The sequence below is a fragment of the Bos mutus genome, chromosome 15 (assembly GCF_027580195.1).
Source record: "Bos mutus isolate GX-2022 chromosome 15, NWIPB_WYAK_1.1, whole genome shotgun sequence".
Lineage (NCBI taxonomy): Eukaryota > Metazoa > Chordata > Mammalia > Artiodactyla > Bovidae > Bos > Bos mutus.
In genome coordinates, this window is record NC_091631.1 from 28,792,762 (window position 1) to 28,802,787 (window position 10,026).

Genomic DNA, 10,026 nt, shown 5'->3' on the forward strand with positions numbered 1-10,026 from the left:
AGCTCCTGGTCTTGTTTTTGCTGACTGTATAGAGCTTCTCCATCTTTGGCTGCAAAGAATATAATCAATCTGATTTCGGTGTTGACCATCTGATAATGTCCATGTATAGTCTTCTCTTGTGTTGTTGGAAGAGGGTGTTTGTTATGACCAGTGCATTTTCTTCGCAAAACTCTATTAGTCTTTGCCCTGCTTCATTCTGTATTCCAAGGTCAAGAAGCAACAGTTAGAACTGGACATGGAACAACAGATTGGTTCCAAATAGGAAAAGGAGTACGTCAAGGCTGTATATTGTCACCCTGTTTACTTAACTTATATGCAGAGTACATCATGAGAAACGCTGGACTGGAAGAAACACAAACTGGAATCAAGACTGCCGGGAGAAATATCAATAACCTCAGATATGCAGATGACACCACCCTTATGGCAGAAAGTGAAGAGGAACTCAAAAGTCTCTTGATGAAAGTGAAAGAGGAGAGTGAAAAAGTTGGCTTAAAGCTCAACATTCAGAAAACGAAGATCATGGCATCCGGTCCCACCACTTCATGGGAAATAGATGGGGAAACAGTGGATACAGTGTCAGGCTTTATTTTTCTGGGCTCCAAAATCACTGCAGATGGTGACTGCAGCCATGAAATTAAAAGACGCTTACTCCTTGGAAGGAAAGTTATGACCAACCTAGATAGCATATTCAAAAGCAGAGACATTACTTTGCAAACAAAGGTTCATCTAGTCAAGGCTATGGTTTTTCCTGTGGATGTGAGAAGGCTGAGCGCCGAAGAATTGATACTTTTGAACTGTGGTGTTGGAGAAGACTCTTGAGAGTCCCTTGGACTGCGAGGAGATCCAACCAGTCCATTCTGAAGGAGATCAGCCCTGGGATTTCTTTGGAAGGAATGATGCTAAAGCTGAAACTCCAGTATTTTGGCCACCTCATGCGAAGAGCTGACTCACTGGAAAAGACTTTGATGCTGGGAGGGATTGGGGGCAGGAGGAGAAGGGGACGACAGAGGATGAGATGGCTGGATGGCATCACTGACTCGATGGATGTGAGTCTGAGTGAACTCCGGGAGTTGGTGATGGACAGGGAGGCCTGGCGTGCTGCGATTCATGGGGTCGCAAAGAGTCGGACACGACTGAGCGACTGATCTGATCTGATCTGATCTGATAATTAACCAGTCCCGTTCTAGCTATAGTCTCCTGGCTGACAATTCCCTCTGCTTATGGAAAATACCCAAATGGAGCTGATTGAGTTGGGCTTAAATCATGGTTCACCATTTCCTAACATTGTGACCCGTGTGGCTCAGTGGTAAATTAATCTGCCAGGGCTTCCCTGGTGGCTCGGCCATGAATCTGCCTGCAATGCAGGAGATATGGGTTCGACCCCTGGGTCAGAAAGACCCCCTGAAGGAGGAAATGGCAACCCACGCCAGTATTCTTGCCTGGGGCAATCCCACGGAGGAGCTGGTGAGCTACATTCGTGGGCTGGCAATGAGTCGGACACGACTGAGCACAAGTACTAGACTTAGAAAAGTGTGACATCAGGCAGATGATTTAACCTCTCTGGCACTCATATGTAGATCAGAGGTTAATACCAGCCTCACAGGGTTATGCAGAAGTATCCACAACGAACCTGAACATAGTAACTGCACACACTTAATGTTCATCTTCTCAGATCCTCCCATTACACTTTCCAAGGGCACTTTCAACAGCAGGCCAAACAGCTGCAACTGAAGAAAAACACACAACCTGAAAGCAACTAGTTAAACTTTACTCGGGAATCTTACTGAAGAAGATAGCCCATGAGAGGGCCTCTCAGATACCTTTGAGGATATGTTTGAAAAAGGTTAAGAGAAAAGCCAGGATAAATATTTTGCTGGGGAAAAAAAATGTAGTTGAACATCAAAATATTTGTCAACCATAAAGAACAGACATCTCAAATTAATGATTTTAGTGGTTTTCTGTATATAGGAAAATGTAAGAATCTGGATTCATTTAAATTATTCCTTAGGTATGCATCTTAACTACGGAAGGCCAGTAGTATCCAAAGCACAGGATGCTTCCTCTTTTCCTCCATCCTGAATTCCTCTCAGGGCTCATAGTGGTTGGGTGGTTACAGTGGCTAATGGCCAGAGCATTACAGAACTGAGACGGTGGGCAACTTTGTTTACTAGAATGGCAGACAACGTTCACAATTTCGCACAACAGTCCCAGACAGCCTACAAGGCTGAAAAGAGGCAGTGGGGGACAGAAGGTACACAAAACTAGGGACACAAGAGTCCAAGGGTGAACATAGAGTCCTTCTACACTTCATGTACACGTGTTTGTCTGGCCACAGGACACAATTACCGCTTATTTACATGTCTGTCACCCCCAAAAGACCACCCGCCACCTGAGGGGCCAGGTTCCTCGCCTACCATCCCTTTCTCATGCTGGGACCCAAGCATGCAGCAAATCCAGGCCTTGTTCGGCCTTCTCACTTGGGCCAGCCCGTTGGCGCGACTGTAAGTGGGGGCGGGAGCGCCACGCTCGGTACCCCCGCCCGGTCCAGAAGTCCCGCGGGCACCCAGGATAGAGCCCTCAGGCGGCAGGAAACTCAGCTGCGCACAACGGCCGTTGGCGGTGACAGGCCACCTGCTGCTGCGAGGCCGGTCGGGAGGCCCCGCCCCGGAGAGCCCGCGCCGGCGCCTGGGGAGAGCGGGCGGTTGGCGGAAACACGGGTGGCCGAGTTGGGGGTAGCGAACTGGGCCCGTGAAAGCACGGAGTGCTCTTCTACCTGAGTCTCTGGGCGCTGTTAGAAAGAGCCCGGGCTAGGGGCCAGAGGCGTGTATGACTCTGGGCAGCTTCTGCTTCTTCCCGCGCGTCAGTCTTGACATCCTCACAATGAGGTTGGCGGCGAGGGGGGAACCCTATGGGGTACAAAAGGGCTGACGCGGGGACCGAAGCCCGGAAATGGGAGTGAAAGAAGGCGCGAAGACAACCCTGGGCGTGGCGGCCTCTGCCGCTAAAGGGTAGCCGCCCAGTCCTCGGAGCCCGCAGGCCCCGCCCCCGCCCAGCAGGCCCCGCCCCGAGATCTAAGTCTCACGGCACCCTCCTCCTACCTCTCTGCAAGCCCCGCCGGCCGCGCCTTCGGATCGAGTATCGTCTGCGCTCCGTGGACGCGCCCTCCGCCCGCCGACCGACAGAACTGCCTGTACCCGCCTGTTCTCCTTGCGGCCCGGTGAGCCCGGCCCCGGCCCGCCCCAGCCCGGCACCCTCAACACCTGCCCTCCTCCCGCTACTCCGGCCGAGGGGACCCACGCGCCGCCTTTAATTTCCCTCCTCGCCTCCCACCGTATTTTGTATTTTACCGTTTTGTCTTTTTTTTTTTTTAATCTCTCTTCTTTCACTCTTTTGCTGTTTTGCCTTTGTTCTTTACCTCTAGCGCTCAAAAGGCTGTAATATAAGCCCTCTCCTCTGCCAGGGTGGGGGGCCTTCAGCGATGATCAGAAGGACCTCTCCCATTCCAGGCGGCTACAGGCCTTCCTAGAGCTCTTTCTGCTGGCAGGAGCTTTGAGCTGCTTGATGCGGCCTCCGCTGGGCCCATTCCAACCTCTCTAACCTCCTCAAGCCCTGCTCTGGGCCCTACTCTCTGAACCATCCTGATGCCCCCCCACCTCACTTCCAGCACCCCCACTCACCAGAGTCGCTGTGTTGTGGGATGCTTCCCCAGAGTACTGAATTACACTAAAGCAGAAATCTCAAAGAGCAATGTGTGATACTAAGAGATCAGACCGGGGAGAGAGGACTTCTGGGTTCATCCCTTCCTCCCATGTGTCTGTCCCTCTCCTCCACTGTGTGAACTTAATTAGCCCCCAGCTGCCTGTGGGAAATGGACCCTGTTCCCTACCCTCACATCCCCCAGGCAAGGACTGAATACGCTAATGTGCCTTGGGCCTTTTCCTTTTGCTGGGTTTGTAGTCCTTTTAAGGCCCATTCCCCTTTCTAAACTCTCCTCCTTTGCTCTACAGGACACATAGTATGACCATTAGATATTTCGTCTACCAACCATTTTCCATGGAAAACCAAAGGGATCAGGCCATGATAGCCACTGGCAGCTTTGAAGAACGGGACATCTTTAGAGAAGCTTGACCTTGAAGACCTCAGCGTGGGACCTAACAAAGCCGGGTAAGAGTCCAGTCTAAAGGAGGAGTCTTCTACTGCCTCAGCCCTGTGGTCTGGGGGCAGGATCAGCAGGATATTAACAAAAATAACTAGCACCACCATCCCAGTAAAGTCACTCTTAGAGTTCACAAAGCACCTTCCTATATCCTTGGTCTTCTTCTGGCCCTTAAACTGACCCTGACAAGCCAAGGATGGTAATCCCCATGTTACAGAGGAGGAACAATGAGGCCCCAGTGGGACAGTGATTAGCTCCAGGAAATCAGCAGCAGAGGACCTAGTGTTCTAAATACATATTGTTGACTCAAGCTTTTGACTACCCTTGAGATTTCGATTAGGAATCAGATGTATGTTTTGGATTGTCCCTGAGACTGCGATAATCAGGTAAAACTGGTTATTTGCTGGTGAGTAATATATGATAAATTCTTTCCAGTTAGACCTTAATCTTCTTAGTAGGGTCTTTAGCACAGGTACCTTTGCTTCCCATACCTGTGCCTCTGAAGGACCTGACTTACGGCAAACCCAAGGCAATATTCAAAATGGCAACTTAGCCTTTGCATTTGTCGCCAAGATGGGCTGGGTCTTATATTTCTCTGACCCTCACAACACATTGCAACCTAGATCAAGGTCAGGACATGATTGACTCATGTTGTTATCATGTCTCCAATGCCCAGAAGGGATGCCTTTTTTGCCTGAACCTTCTCAGAACTGTCATATTGTCACAAGAGAACTGGGATGTTGGACTTCCTCATGAAAGGCCCTGCCTGGGCCTGGGGCTGAGAGAACAGGAAAGAAATGACCTGGACACCAGTGTAAAGCAAATTGTATAAGCTTTGGAGCCTGCAGACAGGACTCTTACTGAGTTCCCTCACAGGGCTGCTCTGAGAAGTAAGTGAGCTAATAGAATGTGCCAGAGGGATGAGGAAAGGTGTGGAGCACTTCCTGGGGGATGAGAATGTCAGGGCAGGGACTCTGGGGGTTCGGGAACACCTTCATCAACCCCTTCCGCTGCCTGAGTGCAGCCTTCACTGAGCCTCATGTGAGCCAGGCTCCAGGGAAACATGAATAAGGCCAGCAGCCGAGTGGTGAGTAGCTTTTAGATTTCCCGTTTGCCCAGCCACCTGGGATGAGAGGCCCAGGAGGAGGAAGCCTGGTGAACATTTTGCTTCCATCGGTCTGTGTGTTCACTACTGTCACCACATCATTCCTCTGTTGGCCAGCTCTTTCCTCACATCCCCAGCAACAGGGATAGCCAATTAGGTGGGGCTCAGAGTAGCCACTCCTCGTCAAAGTAAACTCAGGGGAGAGAAGCAGGTCACCCTCCCCCACTGGGGTGCTGGGCTCACTTCCTCCCAAGGCAGGGGAGGAGGGTGTTTTTCCAGTTCTGAAAACAAAATGGGGGTTTTGGTTTCCTTCGTCATTCTTTATAGCTCTGACCTGCACTACTTCCCCATCCCCACCTCTCATGAAGACATGGCTCCCCCTGTATTATAGGATGAGAGGAAACTGGCCAGAGAGGGAGTAGTTTTCCTGTGTTTCACAGTAGGCTGGGGGAGGGAGGAAGATACTCTTAGCCCTAAGAACAGCACAGTATCCTTCAAGGCCCAGCTAAATGTTACCTTTGCTAAGTCATTTCTGACTACCCACCCTTTCTTCTCTCACAGTGGAGGTGGATGGTCCCTCCTTTGAATTTTGAGAATATGTTTCTGCAAGCCCCGAATGCAGCTTGAAACACCTGCCCACCCCCAGTGCCAGACAATAAGCCTCCCTCTAGGGTAGATATTGTCTCAGTGAACCAGTGCCTGGCAAAGCGAACTCATTGAAAGAGTGACTCTAGAGAGCCCAAGCTGTGTGTGGGGTGGTGGGCTCTGAGAAAGCCTGAGACCAAATTGAAGGGGCTGAATAGGTCTTGTTCACTCCTTTTCTTCTAGACTTAGACAATTCCAGACTCATAGGAACCTCTTCTGCTTAAGACATTCAGGGCATAATGCCTGTGGGTTTGTACCTTCCCCCCTCATCTGCCTGCCCTCTAGACAGAGCTGCAGAATCAGGAACATGAGCATCAGAGAAATCTGTAGCCCACAGACAAAGGGCTGGGCCAATGCCTGTTTGTGAGGCAGGACAGCTGTGATCCGGATACTCCACGTGGTGAAGGAGAGGACTTCTCAGACAGAAATTACTTCTCCAGCCCCTGTTTGAGTACCTGTGGAGCTCACTCCTATTTGCCCTCGAGGGGCAGCTCTGAGCCCTTGCTTAGGGGGGTGATGCTATCAGAGAAGGTAGGGGTGGGATAGTAAGAGAAGTTCTGGAGGTTCGGCTGCTGATGGACCTTATCTCTCCTTGGCTTAGTCTCCGGCAGAGTTCCTCTGTCTCGTCTTGTTGCTGACAGAAGGTGCCCCCTTCTCCAGTTTTTGTTCATCTCCTGGGAGGTTGCAGGAATCGTCATTATGGTTGGGTTCAAGGCCACAGATGTGCCCCCTACAGCCACTGTGAAGTTCCTGGGGGCAGGCACAGCTGCCTGCATCGCTGACCTCATCACCTTTCCCCTGGATACTGCTAAAGTTCGGCTACAGGTGAGTGAATGAAGCCTGCATTTCTGAGCGTAGCTAGTTCACTCCCTCCCCAGGACACAGACTCTTCAAGGGCCAGTGGGGTTTTGGGGACCATAAATTTTAGAGCACAGGGATGGCAGGAGATGGGGAGGGCAACCACCTGCCTTGGCCTTGCAGATCCAAGGAGAAAGGCAGGGGCCAATGCAGGCTGCGGCCAGTGCCCAGTACCGCGGGGTGCTGGGCACCATCCTGACCATGGTGCGCACCGAGGGCCCCCGCAGCCTCTACAGCGGGCTGGTCGCCGGCCTGCAGCGCCAGATGAGCTTCGCCTCCGTCCGCATCGGCCTCTACGACTCCGTCAAGCAGTTCTACACCAAGGGCTCTGAGCGTGAGTGTGGAGCTGGGCCACAGGCCTCTTGGCCTCTTCTCAGTGATGGTCGATCCTAGTTGTTCCAGCCTCACAGTTCCTTTAGGCCCCAAGACCTCTAGGAGGAATTTCAGATTAAAGGTCCCTGATTCTTCTTATGATTCCCAGGCTGAGTCAGGCTCTGAGCAGGGCATCAGCTCGTGACAGTTTTCACAACCACTTCGGGAGCAGGTGGTATCATCCCTGTGTTCCAGCAGGAGAGGCTGAGGCTTACCTGGGGTGGGGGAGGGGACTCGGCCAAGGCCTCACAGTGAAGAGCCAGGAAACTCCCAGGACTTCTGCTTTCAAGGCCAGTGCTCTTCCATTTCACCTTCTCAGCGTGCCACGTTCACCCCCCAGTTTACACTTGTGGAATCCCATGTCAGGGAAGAGTAGATGAGGGATGAGAAGTCCTGTGAATCCCAGTCTGAGAAAGCCTTTCATGTTTGTCAAATGGAAATAATTCTCAGGAATCCCCTGGTGGTCCAGTGGTTAGGGCTTTCACTGCTGGGGCCTGGGTTCAGTCCCTAGTCAGGGAACTAAGATCGCACAAGCTATGCAACGCAGCCAAAAAAAAAAGTTTCTGATTTCTCAGAGCCGTTTAGCAGGTGAAATGAAGTGAATAGAAATGCTTTATGAAAGAAAATAGCATTAAGTCTCATTTTGTCCTGTTCCTTGCTCTGTCCTAGTGCCCAGCACATAATAGACACTGTATAATGCAAGACATTCTTAGAGCAGAGCTGGCCTGGGTCTTAACAGGGGACAGTGAAGACAGATTTCAGTGATGTGGTTCTGGTGAGGGGAGGTGGACACTAGTGGAAGGCCAGCTGGCCACTGACCCCCATGGCTTTCCGACAGATGCCGGCATCGGGAGTCGCCTCCTGGCAGGCAGCACCACCGGTGCCTTGGCCGTGGCCGTGGCCCAGCCAACGGATGTGGTGAAGGTCCGGTTCCAAGCGCAGGCCCGAGCTGGAGCTGGCCGGAGGTACCAGAGCACTGTTGAGGCCTACAAAACCATTGCCCGAGAGGAGGGGTTTCGGGGACTCTGGAAAGGTGTGTACCAGCTGTTTTCTCTTCCCCGTCTTCCTCTTCCCCTACTCCCTGGTCTCACATAGACACCCTTTCCTCCCGTAGGGACATCTCCCAATGTCGCTCGCAATGCCATTGTCAACTGTGCTGAGCTGGTGACCTACGACCTCATCAAGGACACTCTCCTGAAGGCCCACCTAATGACAGGTGAATTAGGGGAGATGATGCTGAGTCTTACCCTTCCCCCAAAGCAGGAGGTAGTGTGGATCTGCCTGGAGACCACATCCTTCATCCCATTTCCCCTTTGCTTATGCAATGAGTTTCTCTCACTGAATTGAAGCCATGCACCTTGAGGCCCTGAGACTACATGGGCAAAACGACTCAGAGGCACTGGGAGAGGTTCCCACTGGAGTCTCTGGGTCTAAAACCACGAGACCGTAGTTATTTCAATCATCTCCTTCTGGAATTATCGGGGGAGGAGTCCTGATGCCTCCTACTCCTCCTTGGCAGACGACCTCCCTTGCCACTTTACTTCTGCCTTCGGGGCGGGCTTCTGCACCACCGTCATCGCCTCCCCTGTCGACGTGGTCAAGACGAGATACATGAACTCTGCCCTGGGCCAGTACAGCAGCGCTGGCCACTGCGCCCTCACCATGCTCCAGAAGGAGGGACCCCAAGCCTTCTACAAAGGGTGAGACTCTGACCTGCCCCTCCCAGTTCTAGGCCTCCTGCCCCCTGTACCTGTCACACAAATGAGAGAGAACCACTGGGACTGAGTGGCAACCACACGCAACAGTTTCTGATCCTGGTCCTGGCATTCTCATACTCTTAACTCCTCCCTCCTGGAGCTGCCATCATGCCTGTTTTATGGGTGTTAGAATGGAGACTCACAGGGGACTGTTGCCCACAGCTCCATTTCTTGGGCCACCCCGACTTCCTGGGAGACAGAGCATCTGTCAGGATGCCAGGGCGAATTAGAGACGACCTGTGTTTTCTCACCCTCTAGGTTCATGCCCTCCTTTCTCCGCTTGGGATCCTGGAACGTGGTGATGTTCGTCACCTACGAGCAGCTGAAGAGGGCCCTCATGGCTGCCCGCGCTTCCCGGGAGGCTCCCTTCTGAGCAGCTGCTGACCTGATCAGCGTTGGCTCTGGCTGCAGCCTGGCCCTGCTTCCTTTTCCTTCCTCCCCTTCTCCCCTTCCCTCTCTCCCCATCCCTCTCTTCTGCTCCCTCTCCCACCACCTCCCTTCCCCCTCCCCACGTTCTCACCCCTTAGCTCCCTGTAGCCTCTCACAGTCCAGGTGGACTTGACCCCAGCTGACACTGTGGAGAGCCTGGCACCAGCCAGGATCTCAAGCCCCCAGTCCCCTAGAAAGCCCTCAGCTTGACTCTTCTTCCTGCCCCCGAGCCCAACTAGCACGTCACCCATAAAACAAGCTCAACCTTGGTGTCTCCTCCCTCTCTATCACCACAGATCTTGGTCTACTGGGCCCTTTTGGCACCTGGTGGGCAGGGGAGGAGCCACCTGATTTGGAAAGGGGTGCGGGCTCATCTTCCAGCACTCCACTCTGGGTGGAGGCCATCTGGTCCACCTCTGTCTCCAGACCAGGCCAGGGCTGAGATGGGAAGTGAAGGAGTGGTCTGGAGTCCGCAGTTGCCTGGCTGTCTGGCCAGACCACTTGACCTTTCACTCACCAGCTCCGGGTATTCCAGCACCTGCCTCCAACCCCCTAGTAGGTCTTGGGCCTATTATTCTGCAGAATGAGTGTTCCTGTTTGCCCTCCATCTCTTGTGCTGCTTGGAAGATTTAGAGGAACTTGGGGATCTTGGATGCTCTGACTAATTTTATTCCACTTTACAAATGGGAAACCCACCTCCCCCA

The 10,026-nt window shown here is 52.6% G+C and overlaps 1 protein-coding gene across 1 annotated transcript; it reads left to right on the forward strand.

Moving 5' to 3' along the window:
• The first annotated feature begins 3,058 nt into the window (after positions 1–3,058).
• On the forward strand, positions 3,059–9,592 carry UCP2 (uncoupling protein 2). Its single transcript, XM_070383747.1, has 8 exons — positions 3,059–3,217; positions 4,008–4,164; positions 6,508–6,731; positions 6,888–7,098; positions 7,975–8,169; positions 8,251–8,352; positions 8,656–8,836; positions 9,152–9,592. The coding sequence occupies exons 3-8, from the start codon at positions 6,606–6,608 to the stop codon at positions 9,264–9,266; spliced, it is 930 nt and encodes a 309-aa protein (XP_070239848.1). The 5' UTR covers positions 3,059–3,217; positions 4,008–4,164; positions 6,508–6,605; the 3' UTR covers positions 9,267–9,592.
• The last annotated feature ends 434 nt before the right edge of the window (positions 9,593–10,026 follow it).

Bases quoted from the DNA above. Each gene is read 5' to 3' on its own strand.
- UCP2 (XM_070383747.1), top strand. From the start codon at position 6,606: ATGGTTGGGTTCAAGGCCACAGATGTGCCCCCTACAGCCACTGTGAAG. The intron at 7,099-7,974 runs GTGAGTGTGGAG...GCTTTCCGACAG, and splicing joins CTACACCAAGGGCTCTGAGC to ATGCCGGCATCGGGAGTCGC. The intron at 8,837-9,151 runs GTGAGACTCTGA...CTCACCCTCTAG, and splicing joins CCCCAAGCCTTCTACAAAGG to GTTCATGCCCTCCTTTCTCC.